Below are 15935 nucleotides of genomic sequence, written 5' to 3'. Positions count from 1 at the left end.
ACCCCCCCACACACAAACTCACTCTCCTGCTGGTAATAGCAGGATAGTGAGTTTGTGTGTGTGGTTTTTGGAGGGGGGTGAGGGGGTGAGAGAACCTGGATTTGTGCAGGAAAGGGCCCACCTTGATTATCATGCACATTGTGTAGAGAGTTGTCACTTTGGATGGGCTATTACCAGCAGGAGAGTGAGTTTGTGTGTGGGGGGGTGGAGGGTGAGAAAACCTGGATTTGTGCTGGAAATGGCCCAACTTGATGATCACTTTAGATAAGCTATTACCAGTAGGACAGTGGGGTGGGAGGAGGTACTGTCTCATGATCTCTGTGTGTATATAAAGTCTGCTGCAGTATCCACGGTATGCACCCGATGAAGTGAGCTGTAGCTCACGAAAGCTCATGATCAAAGGGTGCTGTGCTAGCTTGACACCAGCTGAGAGCTCCCAGCCCTCCCCTCTCTCTCATCCCACCCCAAAGGAATTCTGAGTTGGCCACTAGGTGGCCTCTTTGGTCTGCTTGTAAGGAACAAAGGGGCCAGACTGTGGGCAAGAATCTGGCCTTAAGTGCTTTCGGGGTGGTGGTGATTATTTGTATTACTGTAGTGCCTAGAAGCCCCGGTCATGGACTTTGCTGTACAAGGCTCTGTACAAACACATAACAAAATGGTGGTCCCTGTCCCAAAGATCTTACAATCTATGTTTAATACAAGAGACAATAGGTGGCTGCAAGTGGATAGATTGGGGCGCACAATCTGGAATAGTCCCGTCTATTTTGTGCTCCTCAAAGTGTGTAGGTTTTGGAATGAAGTCGGTTACTACTCTCATACTCCAGGTGGTGATGAAGGTGGTGCAGCTTTTACCAGAGGGGCACAGAATGAAGAAGGAGGTAGATATGGCCCTGGATACTGTGAGTGAGACCATGACACCTATGCACTATCACCTGAGAGAAATCATCATATGCACCTACAGACAGGTGAGTGCGACAGTCATGCTTCCGAGATTAACTCTCTTCATTCCATATTTATTTTTTCACCCTCCTGTAAATGACCAAGTGGAAAGTGCAGGCACTGTGATTAATGGCCAAGATATCTGCCTAGTTTCGTGTGGTATTTATATTACAGGACACTCCTGAGTCCTATTGTGCTTGGTGCTGTAGAAACACACACAAAGGCATGGTCTCTGCTGCAAAAGGTTTCTTAATATAGCATTGTGGCTTCTTCAAGAGCCTGTGGGTATGTCTATAGTACCCGCCGGATCAGCGGGCAGCAATCAATCCAGCGGGGGTAAATTGATGCGATAAATCGACCCCCAAGCGCTCTCCCGTCGACTCCTGTACTCCACCGGAGCAAGAGGCGCAGGCAGAGTCGACGGGGGAGCGTCAGCAGTCGATTCACTGCAGTGAAGACACCACGGTGAGTAGATCTAAGTACGTCGACTTCATTGCGTAACTTAGATCGATTCCCCCCCCCCACCCCCACCCAGTGTAGACCAGGCCTTTAGTGTCCTGTCAGAATGCTGTTTTGTTGCTTATTTATTACAGCGAAGCTTTTCGATGCGTTACTAGAGAGATCTCTGCACCTCCTTCAGCTGTGACATGCTGGCACCCCAACTCTCTGCTTTTCATTTTTCTTCAGTGGCCAAAGCGGTGTCGTAAAAGCTGCTACGATAGTACTATCACTTTTCGGCCCAGACTCCGAGATGGTGCTGTAACTCTGACCAGTGTCTGTTTATTGTCTTATGGGTGAATATTTGAAAAAGAAAATCTGCTTTCAAAACACAATGCTTATGCAGATGGTTTAAACCTTATTCCCTGTGCTAGTTTGTTATTCATTGCAGTAATCTCTAAAAGTATGTCTCTTAAGCACTTGCTAAGGATGGTATTCCTGCACTGTTCCCAAGTATCACAACCTCTAGTAGAGCATTTCATTTTTACAATGTGTATTGTATGTTTCAGTGGTAGCATGGGTTTGATCATGGAGGGAGATGGTGGGCAAAGGAAGTTTGAACCAAACCCTAATGAAAAGCAAAAGGATGGCTTCCAGAGATATTTGGTAAATGAGAAGGACTGATAGGTGTACATATCACTCCAGGCATAATGGGACAGGTTGGCTTTTGATCACAAGTTCATTGATTTTTTGGGGGGCAGATTAAATCAGTTGTTGCATGGTACTGATTGCGTTCAAGACAAAAAGGGCACTTCCTGCTTTCACCCAGCAGGTGGCAAAGGTGCTCTTTACTGTCTCTATTCTGGTAATAGAGTTATGGTCACTTATTCATTTTATTCTTGAAGTGGAATAACTTGTCTTTTAATGTGGGGTGGTCTGGGTGGGGAGAAAGGGGGACTGTGTGAGGGGGGAGGGTACCCAGGAGTTTCCCAATACCTGTAGGAGACCTCTGATTTCCTTCTGTCTCTGCTTTTACATCTCCCTCTCTGAAGAACCTGTATGGCAGGCTCCTGTCAAAGCCAAGTAGTGCTCTGGACTCCCATCAGAGCCCATTCACACCACTCCCCTGCCAGTTTCAGTTTCCCATAGTGTCATCTAGCTTCTGCCAATGAATTTACATGAATAGTTCTGAATATTAACAAGCTATTTCTTGCCATGAGCAATAGAGCATGTGCACGTGGGATTGCTGGCATGGAAATCTTAAGGCTGCTTAAGGAACATGCTCACAGAATACTGTATACTGTGTATTTTCATCTTCTCTGGAACTAGCATAGAAATGAGAGAAACTAGCACAGAAAATGGTCACAAAGCTAACCTTAGCAACAAATCCTGCAACTTCCATTTTCTCGTATGCAACTCCAAAGTGTATACAGCTGGGAAGGCCAGTCTATAAAGGAGACATTATCTGTTCTGACAGGCCCAAATATAAACAACTTTAAAAATATTTATTTTATTTTATTTTATTTTATTTTTTTAATATAACCCTGTCTGGGAAAATCTGACTCCCTCTCCTGCAACCCCTTAGCAAAAACCAAAGCCTGTGAGATGGATGAAATTCAAACTTCATTGCTAGTTGGTGGCTGAGCCACAAAACCCAAGAGGGCTGTGGCTCTCCTCAGTTCCTTTGCACACTATACTGGCCCCTACTTGTGTGGTCTATCCTGAGATGTATCTTCTGCCCAGTGTATAGCTGGTATCCTTTTGCAGCTGCTCTGTAATTCAGTGTCAGAACTGGAATGTCATTGAGGTTCTGCCCTCTTTCCTTGATAGAACAGTGCATTTCATGCTGGATGAGCATTCCCCTTACCCGGCTGGTTGAGTTGTACTCACTGGGCAGAAGATGCCAGCATCTGGCCAATTTCTGGGTCGAGGCTTTAAATGTAAGCTTTTGTGGGGTAATGATGATGGATGGTAGAACAGTAAAATAAGAACCTTTTCAGTTGATACTTTTATAAGCTGTGGGATTGTTTTTTGTAATTCTCCTGGAACACAGAAGCCAAAATGTGAAAGGAGTTTTGCCAAGTTGGTTAGGCCCAAAATTCGACTTGCCTTAAAATGTTCTGACTTCTAAATATAACTTGAAAAAGTGAATCGTTGACTTTGCAGCTGAGAACTATTTTAATGCACTATGTGGGACCAAAGCAAGAACCACAAGTTTAGCTCCTTCCACAGTTGACTCTACAGCAGCAATTAGCTAATAAATTCCAAGAAGCATGCTGATATAATCCAGGATGCTAGTGCATAAATAAGAAAGTAAACATAAAAGGCATGTGAGGTTTAAGTTTCTTTAGAAACATGTGTGGGTGGTGTGGGAGAGTAGACGAAGTAGGAGGGTCACGTTTTGACATATAGAAAAAGAGCAGAACTGACAGTGGAAGAAATTTGAACAACTTTTAAAAGGGTTTTGCAGCTCAAGTTGAAATATATTTTGAAAAGTATTTGCTGGTAGTGCTGTTTTTGCTTAGTATGCACAGGTTTAAAGTTTCTTTCCTTACTTCAGTGCTGGTGCTCTGAGCGTTAGCTTTTAGTCTTGCAGCTTTTCCATATTAGCATGAAATGTAAATACAGGAAAGGGGACATAAGCCCTGTGTTCTTGCAGGTAGTCTTGTCCCATATCTAGTGAAAGAGTCCTCTTTCCAGTGACCTCAGATCAACCCTGTTCCACGTGGTGTTTTTGAAAATGGAAAGCAGAAACCTTCCAAAATAATAAGTGTGCCTCATGGGCATTAAAGTGAAACGGTCAGATAGGTAAGGCCCCAAGTAGAGGTTGAGTATATTACATATTTCTTTAATTATCATTTAATATTGATGGAAATAGTCTCATGATTTAAAAAACAAAAATCAAATAAAGGTTGTTCAGAATGTGTTGATTGAAACATTCCCCTGCAGTATTTACAACTTAAGCTCTGCAGGAGAAATGGAAAGCGAAACTTATTGGAAACAAAATCAGTTTGACTAGCTTCTAAGTTAGGGTAAATCAGAAAAATAAACAAATAGCAAAGTGGTGAAAAGTGAATTTTCATGATTATTTCCCCCTCTATTTATAATTATCCATGGTACTCTTAGGATATGTCTCTGTGGTGTAGTGGTAAAAAAAGAAGTGGGTAAACTAACCTAAACTAAACTCTGTATTCCCCAAATGAGAAGCTACACTACTGATATGTCTACCCTCTGAGCTGGTAGCATGATTCCCAGCTTGGGGAGACATGCTCATGCTAGCTGTCATCAAACTACTATGTTGTAAAAACAGAGTGTAGCTGTGGCAGAGCAAGCAGCAGGAGGGGCTCGCAGCCCTGAGTACAGGCCCATCAGAGAGGCTAGGTGTGCATTTGGGTCAGTTAGCCCCTCCTGCTGCTTGTGCTATCGCAGCTACATTCAATTTTTAATGCATTAACTTGATGAGAGCTAGTGCAGGTGTGTCTCCCGGAGCTGGGAATCAGATCTTCAGCTCAAAGTGTAGACATGCTAAAAAAGAAAACACTGGTAAAGGTGTTTAAACACCCCCCCCCCCCAAAAAAAAAAAGAGACAGTGTCCTCTACCTCATGCAAAAGATCATGCTAGTGAGGATCTCTCTTAAACCTCGTTTGAACTAGCCATCCTCCTGTTCCAAACTGGAGATGTACTGCAATCAGTGCATTTTCACTTTCTTGGCACTTTGAATGGCAGTTGTTTTACGCAAGGATCAGGAAAGGCTGAGACTGAGGCAGGAATGAAGTTTTCAGCCCTGCAATATGTTCTATTCACTGGAGTAAATGGGTTCCAAGCTGCAGAGGAAAAGCCCTGCCCTAGCCCAGTATAAAAATGCCATAGATATTTTGGTTTTGTCTTTTACGTGAGGTAAATTACCTACTAAAAGCCAAACTGCAGTCTCTGAGCCTTCCCACAACATTGGCACAAAGCTCCCCTTCTCAGTTCTGCAGGTCAGTGGAAGGCTAAGGGGAAATACAAGTCCATGCTTCAAACCCTCAACCATTATTTGCTTAAAAAAATATCCCAAAAGGGACAAGTTGGTGCTATAGTTATCTCCACCCTTCTCTTGCTAAATCTGCTCTTACCAAAACCCTCAATCACAGGGATGTCAGGTCCCTTCCCTCTCCTTCCTCTCCCCCCGCCCCCTTCTTTCTAACTGGTATCAGAGATCTGATTGTAGCCAGATGTGGCCCCTTTGACCCTGCTAAAGTGCCTGCCACAGTCTCTGGATACAAAACAATGAGGCTTTATCCCTCCTCTTTCTCCTGGTCTCATGCACACAGCTCTCTCTCTCTGCAGCTGTCAGACTGATAGGTTTATTTAACTGGGGCTCATGTTCTTACAACTGTGGAGTCGCCTTCCATGCACAAGTCTCCTCTCCACCCAATATCAACCTTACATCTTCAGAGGGGAAGAGAGAGTTACAAGAACCGATGGAAACCCGTTCTCTGATAAGAATGTGTGAAGCACTGAGTGCAGATGTCGGAAAGGAAATGGGAGAAGAGGGGGAATATGTAAATTAAAAAGGACATTGTTTAGGTTACATATTTTAAACTATTCTAAAGGGCCCATATAAAACTGAGTGCTTTCCCAGGAATTAAAATCCCCAGTGATTAAACCAGAATTGATGGCAATAATAATAGTAGCAGAAGCAGTAAAGTGCCCATATGTCTGTAACCTACCAAGCAGCAATAACTCAAAGACTCAGTTACTTCAGATTGTTGGTTCTGAAGCATTAGATGCTACTTTCTCCCTGATATCCCCATGTTAAGTGTAGGTAATGTGGCATTACTGGGTGGAGGGCTTGCATATAAAAAATCCTCTATATTTTTACAGAGTTGCCAGGGATAGGAGAATGCACATGGTGAGTATCTGCCCAACCATCCATTCCAGATCTCATGGAGTTGGATGGCCCATTTGAGGAGCTGGATTTTCAACACAATTTCAGCTTTCATTTCAAGGCTCTGGAAGAGTTTTCTCTGTGTACATTTTTAATAAATCAGTACCAGGAGTTCAGGAGTTGTAATCAACCCTACAATAACTAACTAAGCACCCGTGCACTATGGAAAGCAAACAGATTTCAGTTGTAAGCATACAGGGGATTTTTATAAACAGTAAGTACTAAAATATTTTAAAGTTCTGAAATTTATTCCAGTGACACGCTACACAATGTCTTTTTTGTCATGAACATCTTTCCACTAAAATACAAAACATGTTTTGCTGCTTATTTAAGGAGTACCAAAATTTAATCACCACACCCAAAAATCTCTCACTGTCCCCTGCTATTTATCCAGTTGTGCCCTTGGATACATGCACTCAACTCTCATTGAATCGATGGCAGTTGTATTTATGTATTTGACTCTCATGATATAGCGCACACATTCACAATAGATGAGATTCTTGTTCAATGAATGGATATAATAAGAATGAAAAAATTACAGTGACATTGAAGTCTTCGGTCAAATGCAAGATTACATTACAAGATTACATACTTAATCCTGCCTTGAGTGCAGGGGACTGGACTAGAAGACCTCTCGAGGTCCCTTCCAGTCCTACACTTCCATGATTCCATGATTCCAAAGCTAGGGAAAAGTCCCTTTCCAATGACATGGTCTGACCCTCTGCTCCTGAGAGGCTGAGGCCTTCACCACTGACTGTACCTTCCAGATCATGTGTTTATTTTTAAAGGTCTCCCTGGTACAGAAAAGTCTCCAAACTCCTTGAAGTGAGAATCGAGCCATTGTTTAAAATCCTGGTCCCCTGCTGGACTGCGCGCCACCAGCACCACCAGATTGAGAGTGCTTGGTTTGTTTGGTGTGCAGACATTCCTTGGGTGCCATCTGTTCTGTAGGGCAACTCTGTCCTCCTGACAGTGCTCTGGGAAGACATGAGCTCAAAGGAAGAGCTGAGGTCAGTTATTTTACACAAACTACTCTCAGCAGAAAGGGATTTAGTCTTGTTTCTCCTTTGCACTCAGAACACAAGGCTGCTTTTCCCTAATTCTGTCTCAGATTTTTCATAAATCTAGTGGAAAAAGAAAGATTGTTCATTCCTCCTTGGTGCGCAACATGCCACATAGATCCACTCACCATGTGACTATGGCATTTATAAAACAGTTGACTGAGGCCACCAGACGTTCTGCCTTGTATGTAGAAGGGCCAGGAAGGATTTTAGGGATTTTAATTGTATCCATTGGAACAATTATACATGTGTTCTTCTTACTGCTTACCCGAACTACTGACAGGACACCCTTGTAGGAGGACTCTCCTGAAAAGTGTCCAGTAAGGAGATCTTAGAGTAAATGCATGTATGATAGAAAAAATATATTTTTCTTCCCTCCCCCCGTTTTGTTTATAATTTTTTAATTCCTTCCATTGCATGAAATGATGCCAAGATCAATATTTACAGCTCTGAGCCTCTGAGAAGAGTTATTAATGGGTTTATTTGGCTGGGACACAACTTGCTGTTGAATAAGCCCCATAGCAGGTGAATGAAATTCCCAGGTGGCACGTGACTGAATATTAGCTTACTTCACTTCACCCTATTTTTATAACTGCAAGGGTGGAATTACTATTACTATTTGCATAGAAGCTTCACTCAGGTTTCAAAACACTACATACAAGCAGGCATTAAAACAAGCAGGGCCTGTAGTACCTGCTGGGTTTTAATTAAAACCACCCTCAAATAGAAAGTTTATTTAGAAAATACCCACAGCTTTTTGAGTGCCAAGCTCTTCTTGAATTCTGTTGGGATTATCATTGTGTATTGGATGGCTCAAAACCACCAGCCTTGTATTTTTGAAGTTCTCACAAACCAAGAAAATATTTTCCAATCAAGCTGGCCTAGGTTGGAGCTACTTGTCCTAACCCTATTGGAATTCTACTCAAGAATCCTGTTCTGCATTTTTACCAAAGCTGTGGACCCTTAAATTCAAGCCCTGGGATTTATCTAAATCTCCCCTTGCTCCTATTCTTTACATCTAGGGTTCATCGTTATCAGTGGAGTCTGTTTAAATGTTGGTGCCATGCAAAGACACAATGCAGGCATAATTTAATGGGATGGAATGGGACAGTATTTACGTAAAGAAAAGGTCTCAACCAAGAGCTCATTTTGTTTCTTGCTTTTCTAAAAGGATATGGTGGATGGGAAATCTTCTGCCTGAAAAGGAAACACCACAGTTTGAATATGTTTCTAAAGATTAATACGTTTCAGTAATTAAACACAAAAGTTTAAACAGGTAAATTCCCCTCCTACTCTTCCTCCTTCTGTATCTAAAGCAGAGCTGGGTATGAGCTGCAAAGTTTTGTTCAGTGTAAAGACTCCTCTGGTTTACAGTGGTGACCAGCCCAGGACTGGGAAGACTATAAAGGTGGCATAAAGCATGTTCCTCCTCCCCCCGCCAGTTGCACTAAGAGCTTCTGGGCCTTATCCATGCAAGGAAAGTTCCTGCACAGGATTAGACAACATGGTTCAAAAAGTATCTATGCCCTGCGTACACGACAGCTCCCCCAAGTTTGCACCAATGGAGCAGCACTGGTGTAATAAAATGGTTCACATTTTCCTAGTGTACACAGTGCTTCAGTGTGACATTTTTCTTCTCTGGTGCTCCACTATCCATCCAATTGCTTTTTTGATTCCCTAAGCTGTTCCCTATCACAGTGACACAAAACAGGGCAAAATCTATGAGAGGTGCTTTTGGGCCGTGCCCTTTCGAGCAAATCCTTCCAATAGAAAGACCGACACCTCAGCAGGGCAATGCTGGGGCTGGAAAACCTCTTGTCTGTCTGTGATCAGATGTTTTGAATGTTCTCACACTGATTCCAAACAACAAATTCAAAATGCCATAAAGAGCAGCAACAGTAATTAAATTATCCATATTACTGTGGCTAGGCTTGCACACAGCTTTCGTAAGAGAGACCTGGAGTTTCGCCCAACATGGTGTCCAAATTTTACAGTTACTAATCAGGATTGTGGCATTGCTGTGCATTCCTTTATTCCTTCTGCCCACTAAGAGCCCATAATCCTCTTCTACTGTGCAGACTGAAAGTACAGCATTCTGCATCTGTGTACGTTTCTGCTCTTGGTATGTGGAAAAAAAGGTTGCAGGTTGGAGCCCTGAGTTCACTGTGAGACTGCTCTCCCTTGGCATTACCCCTGTTTTCCTTTTCTTGATTTGTTTGTTTAAGATTTATTTGGTTGCTTTGTTCCATTGTCTGTTGGTTGGTTGGAGGTTAGATAGTGGGAACAGTTAGTGCTTATATTAGAGCGATTGATTCTCTATAAATACTTGAGTACTATTTTTCAGTGCCCAGATGTGTGCTAAGCCTTTTACAGGACAACTAGAACGACAGAGCTTACAAATGAATTATAAGACGTGACAGTATGAAACAGATTTATTTTTTTAACTAATTCATTTTCTGGAAGAAAGGCTTTACATTCATGGACATTTGTAAGGATACTTCGGGGTAGAGGGGCATGAGGTGTTTTCAGAGAAAATATTATTTTCCATGATAATTCACTGATATGTAACGAATACGGCACTACCAAATTTATTGTCCATTTTGGTCAATTTACTGGCCAAAGGGTTTTAAAAGTAGTCAGTTTCACAATTTCAGATGTTTACCTCAGATATTTTGTGGTGTTGTAATCGTGGGGGTCCTGACCCAAAAGAGGATTGTGGGGGTTTGCAAAGCTGTTGTAGGGAGGTCATGGGATTGCCACCCTCACTTCTGTGCTGCCTTCAGAACTGGGCTCTGAAAGCAACTTCCCTGGAGCTTCCTGGAGCTGGAGGAGGTTCCCAGAGGTGGAGGTGGATCCGATCTTCCCCGTGCTGCTGGGAGTGCCACAGCCAGGGACTGCTAGTCCCAGCCAATGGGGGATTAAAGCATGGGCCTACAGGGCCTGTGACCAGGGGCCCTGGCCAATTTGGGGGCCCCCTGTACCACCGTCACTTCTGCACTGCCTCTGGAGATGGGTCTGATTTCCCCACCAAGAGTGGCTGTGCAGGGGAAGGACAAGTCCTGTCCCTCCCCAGCCCGGCCCAGACTAGCAGCTACGAGCCCCCGGCTGGGGCGCTTCTTGCAGAATGGGAGATTGGTTTATTTCACGGACTGTGACATGTTTTTCACGGCTGTGAAATTGGTAGGGCCCTAGTTATGAACAGTAAAACCAGCCAGATCTGTGACAATGGTTTACAGTCCAATCCTGATCCTGTAGAACTTGATGGCAAATCTCCAGTTGACTCCGTTAACTTGCTAGGTTAATACTGCTGGTAAGAGCTGATGTGACTGATTGCCGTTGAGGATGCAAGGTCACAGCTGAATCTCTGCTGAATCACACTTGTTTGCCAGTGGCTGTTTCTGTTGGGGTGCTGTGGTTGTGGGTTGGGTTTTATTTCTTCCACAGTACAGCTGCGATCAAATTATCATTTTCAATTAACAATCAAGAACAAGTGACTGGAAGAATAAAATATAATCACCCAATAATGTTCTCAGCTTCCTGTCAATTTGACGCTTGATTTATGTAACCCTCTGAGCTCTCAATCAAAAGCAAGCAGTGCATGAGTTTGACTTGGATTGTTCAGTCCCACATGGACCTTATATATGTAGCTTTTTAAAATCACGTTTGTAAAACTGGAACTGACATCAATGAAAGAGAGAGATTGAAGGATCCACATGGGACTTCTGTTTAGTTCTACTGCACTGTACCTTTTATAGATACTTAAGAGTAAAAAATGGACTGCTCACTACTAAGTTATTTTATATTCTAGAGTTTTTCTTATGGCAACTCTATCTGGCTACAGTGCAACCATAATTTAGACTGGAGTGAATCATTAAAATGAGTGGGGTATTATTTCTCTTTTGTACAACAAGTTCCTTGTGTTCCCTTATTGTGTCTGAACTTTAGTGAGTTGTAATTTCTTACTGTACTGTACTAATCTTTATTGGATTAAGTTCGTTGCCAACCTATGACGAACCCCATGTGAAATGGGTGAGAGACCAAGGCAGTTTGATTTCTCATAAATGCATGTGGATAGGGTGAACACTGAGCAGTGACTTTGGGATAAAATAATCTGAAACTTACAAAAGTGCTATAAATGTTTTGTTGTCTTCAGTGAGGTGAATATTTGTGTGATGTCCTCCCGTGTTCAGTTTTTGCCATCCATTTCCAGGCAGCAGTGAGCACAGATGGAAAAGGCATATACATCCCTTCTGTATTTTATCTAATAGGAATACTGTACTCTGTGTTGGCCTCAGGCTAACAAGTGAGGCCAACAAGTTTGATTTGTAGCCAAAAGTTTCCAGAGTGGCAGGTTGATTTGAAGCCCATCTGTAACTGAAATGAATTTTATGGCTGCTGTATTGTTTTCCAGGATGAATGTTTGCAGAATTCTGCAATATTAGCTTTTTTAAAAAGTACAGTGCCAACACTGTAAAACGTACAGATTCCAGAAGATGCTGCTGAACACAAACCAACCCACCAATATTGCTAAACACCAAGAACTTCCCTAGTGACTGACCTGTGTGTTGTGAGAAAGATGATACTCAATTGCAAGAGCACACGGAAGCATGGAATCTTATCTCCAAACTTGCTTCACTTGTGATCTCTCAGGTTCACAGCAGAGACTTGCCAAATTAAAAAAATAAAATAAAATTCACACAGCCAGATTGTTCCCTGTGGAACCATGCACAGTGGGATCCTTTTACATGCAGCTCTTCCTGCTTCTATGTGAACAGGGGGCTCAGCTGCCTCCAGTCAGGATCAGGGCCCCACTGTGCTGAGTGCTATATGAACACACAAAGACATGGCTCCTCTGCTGAGTTGCTTACATCCTCTGTTACCCCATCGAATTGGTACCTGTCTGTCATAGGGATGTATCATTGAGAACTGGCCTGGTGAGGATTGAAGTCATCACACTGGCCACTGCTGGCTGTCCCTTTTTGGTTGTGCTGCCCACCTCAGAGACAAAGTCCCTGCACATCGAACTGTGAAGATTGGACTTGAGGTCAAAAGCAGTCACAGCCCTGCCACAGACTGGCGGCAGTCACGCACGGTTGCCCATGATTAACTTGGCTACACCAGATCAGTAAAAACCCTGTGGCGCTCTTCACTGCCTGGAATAAAGCCATACAGTGTGGTCATGGACATTCAGTGCTATGGACCTCCACTGTCCAAGTGTATTGTTAGTGTTTCTTGAGAGGGATTGGCTTATAGCCTGTCTCTGTCCTGGACCCTGACTGATAATTGCACACAGCAGGAGCACACGTTCATGCCCTTTGTATTAAGATAAGTCGTATGTTGAAAGTATCTTTTAAAGTATGCCGACTGGGTCTGCGCAGGGCATTTAGAGCACAGCACATTTGAGCATTTTACAAACCACTCCCCTCTAATGTGCTTTTCCTGAGCCCGGAGCGTGATCCGTGTCATGCAGACAAACCCTGAGCATGAGCAGGACATGTGCACACTGTGCTGCTCTCACCAGGCCCCGCCATTTCTTTCATGGCCTTCTGTGCGGGCAGTGGTCTCCTGGCTGTGGCCCTTCTTACTTGAATGTCTCCATTAATTAACTACTGAAATCTTTTAAATGGAATAACCAAGACAAGGAAATTCCGGCACCTTCCCCAGCTGTAAATGTTTAATCTTCTTTCAAAAAATGTTAGACCTTTCTCACTGGAATGCCTTATAAATGTTAGTCCCAATATAAATGCCACACTTGGCTTGTTACCAGATCAGCTAAACCTCCGGCACAGGCACCACAAACCTTCCTATAGCACATATTAGCAGCCACTTCTCTCTTGCTTTGTTCCTCTGTCTTGTGGAAGAAGAAGAATCACAGAAAATACTGAGGTATCACTTTCATGCCAGATTATTTTTGGTAATGTGAATGCTGTTAAATCTCTATTTTCTTTTCCTTTCTTTCCAAATTTTTAGATGAATTTTATTGCTTATTCAGCAGAGCGTAGCATGGACTAAAGTCAGACATAGTGCAAGCTTCTCTGCACAGCTCTGCCAGCGTACCTGTCCACACCCGTAATATCCCATGCTGGAGAAGTCTTGCTAGTCATTCTGAATCAGGTGTTAGTTTTGTGGTCCAGCTAGGCAATATAGTAGGTGAAGTCCAGATTCTTTTCATTTATGATACTGGGCAAATTCAAACCAAGGATCTTCAAATATATAAGCCCTGGACATTTATTTACCCACTTAAGCTTCAGTCTTGCATTTGGATTCACATGGATGTATCCCCCTGTACTTGTGTGGTGTGCCATTGCCTTTCCTGGGACTCCATGCCACCACAAGGGTCTGTGCACGTGTATCTGATTGCAGGATTGGAGCCTAAATCTTTGTAATGAGAGAGTTCGCTTTCCTTTCCTCAGAACTCTTCAGATAATGCAGAACCCTAAAGTGAATCTTTCTCCTGTAGGCACACTAACCTGTGAAATGAATATCAATAATCCTGTCTTAAAATCAGGTTTTCAGAGGAAATGGATCTATAGAGATAACCCACTTTTGTGAAATTCTACTTGGAAACTGTAGGTACTAAATGTGAGATGAAAGATTGGAAGCTGATCCATTTTGTAGCTGTACACTTTTGGAATCCATCTACAGGTCCATTAGAACATTTCAAACGTCTGGATGAAGCTGCCACGTTTTGAAAAGGTGGTTAAGATGACTGTAAATAAGGTGCATGGGCTTAATTACGTGATTTCACCTGCACTGCTGGATAGACTGCAAAAATTTTCCATTGGGGAGCATTACTTGAGAGCCAAAGTTATGTATTCAGGATAGCCCTATTTTCTCTCCTCTTTTGCCGTAGGCAGTGTTTCCTATACATGTCTCCCCTCTCTGTCTCCTTTATTGATTGCAAATGTTGATGATAATCAGCCCACCATCAGTGAGAATTAGATTTCTGGAATCTGCAGAACAGCTACAGTACAATGGAATAATTGAAGAAAGCAGAAATTCACAGGGGAACTGAAATGTTGTTGTACTGTTTTTCTAACTCACTGCCTGGTGTCCTTTGTTCAGACTGAGTATTTTTGGTGGGAAGCAGAACATGCCAAACTACACCGAAAATATATTGGTTAAAGTTCTGCACTGCATCTCACAGGGGACACAGCCCAGGAACAAGGGAGGCAAAGCCCCTTCTGTGCCTTTGGCATTGGAGGTTGCTCCACAGTGTAAATTAGAGCAGCAACCAGGGGTAAGCTAGAGCAGCAACTAGAATAAACGGCACCCCCGAGGGCCCTAAGTTACACCAACATCAGTGCCAGTGTGACAGCGCTTTGGTGGCGGGAGAACTTCTGCTGCGCGTGGAGATGGTTTTCTATGTCGACGGAAGAACTCTCTCCCGCTGTCATACAGCGTCTTCGCTAGATGCCTGCTGCAGTGCTGACCGTGTAGACATATCCTTAGTTAATCAGGTTTTACTTCCATGGGATCTGTGACATCCACCAGCTTGTTCTCCAGTTGTTCATAGTGTCTTCCAAGAAAATAAGCATAGACCAGCCCTGTATTGCTAATGTAGAGAAGCAAGGAAGTTGTTTGCCAGAGTGCCAAAGAATCAGAGGGTGTCAGAGCTGGTTCCCTACGGATACTGCTGAGGGAAGAGCTTCCAGCACCAGTGAATGTGGTGAACACACACACCTAATATGGAATGGACATGAGCAACACATCTCAAAGAACATCAGTTACGGAAAAGGTAACTGTCTTTTTGAATCCCCTATGAACACTCCTTCCCACCAAGAGTGGGAAGTGGAGATCATTCTCTCTGATCTCAGGATCATCATCTCCTCTCCTTTAAACTCCCTCTCCCACACTTCTGCTCCTTATTACTCTTGAAGGGTCTCATCATCATCCATCTGATTGAGGAGGATAGGAGGGGCCTCTCTGAACAGTGAGATAAGGCAGCAGTTCTCAGCCAGGGGTCTGGGGCTCCCTAGGGGGCCGTGAGGAGGTTTCATTGGGTCTGCCAAGCAGGGTCAGCATTACACTTGCTGAAGCCCAGGGCAGAAAGTACAAGCCCTGCTGTGTGGGGCAGAAGCCCCGGGGCTCTGAGCCCCACCACCTGGGGCTGGGGCTGAAGCCAAAGCCGGCACACACACTGTCTTGGCTTTGAATGTGCAATTTTAGTGTCTCTCCTTTCCTCCCTTTTTTAATAATTCTTTGGAAAAAGCTTTTGAGAGACCAGTTTAAGTATTAAATAAAGTCTAACTCATGTCAAGGTTTTCAGCAATATCAGGTGTGAAGTTTACATAGAAGATCTATTGTTCCCAGGAGAGGCTGGCATCAACATTTTATCTTGATAGCTGGTAACAAACTTGGGCTATACTTCATCTTAAGTACTTTAGCATGACAGATTATGGGGGCCCAGAGGCTGAGGGAGAGTGGGGAAGGATCTTATAGATTCTGGTTCAGTAGTGACTTCTCGCTATTTGTATTGGCGAGAAGTGTAACCCTAGTGTTTCAGAAAGGGGCAGGGTGACAGGTCGTCTTCTAGCAAACCTAAAATGGTTTTAACAGGCTGAAA

The 15935-nt window shown here is 43.4% G+C and overlaps 1 protein-coding gene across 3 annotated transcripts in view; it reads left to right on the top strand.

Moving 5' to 3' along the window:
• Positions 1–15935, top strand: part of PALD1 (phosphatase domain containing paladin 1) — a 193205-nt gene that overhangs the window by 115089 nt on the left and 62181 nt on the right. For all 3 annotated transcript variants that reach the window (XM_084635426.1, XM_084635428.1, XM_084635427.1), the window contains one exon: positions 825–965. In XM_084635426.1, the coding sequence (XP_084491552.1) occupies positions 825–965 (141 nt within the window). The remainder of the gene's footprint in view (positions 1–824; positions 966–15935) is intronic.

Source organism: Lepidochelys olivacea, assembly GCF_965140295.1.
Source record: "Lepidochelys olivacea isolate rLepOli2 genome assembly, chromosome: 7".
In the NCBI taxonomy this organism is placed as follows: domain Eukaryota; kingdom Metazoa; phylum Chordata; order Testudines; family Cheloniidae; genus Lepidochelys; species Lepidochelys olivacea.
Note: the sequence above shows the minus strand (reverse complement) of the source record. Positions and strands in the feature narration are given on the sequence as shown.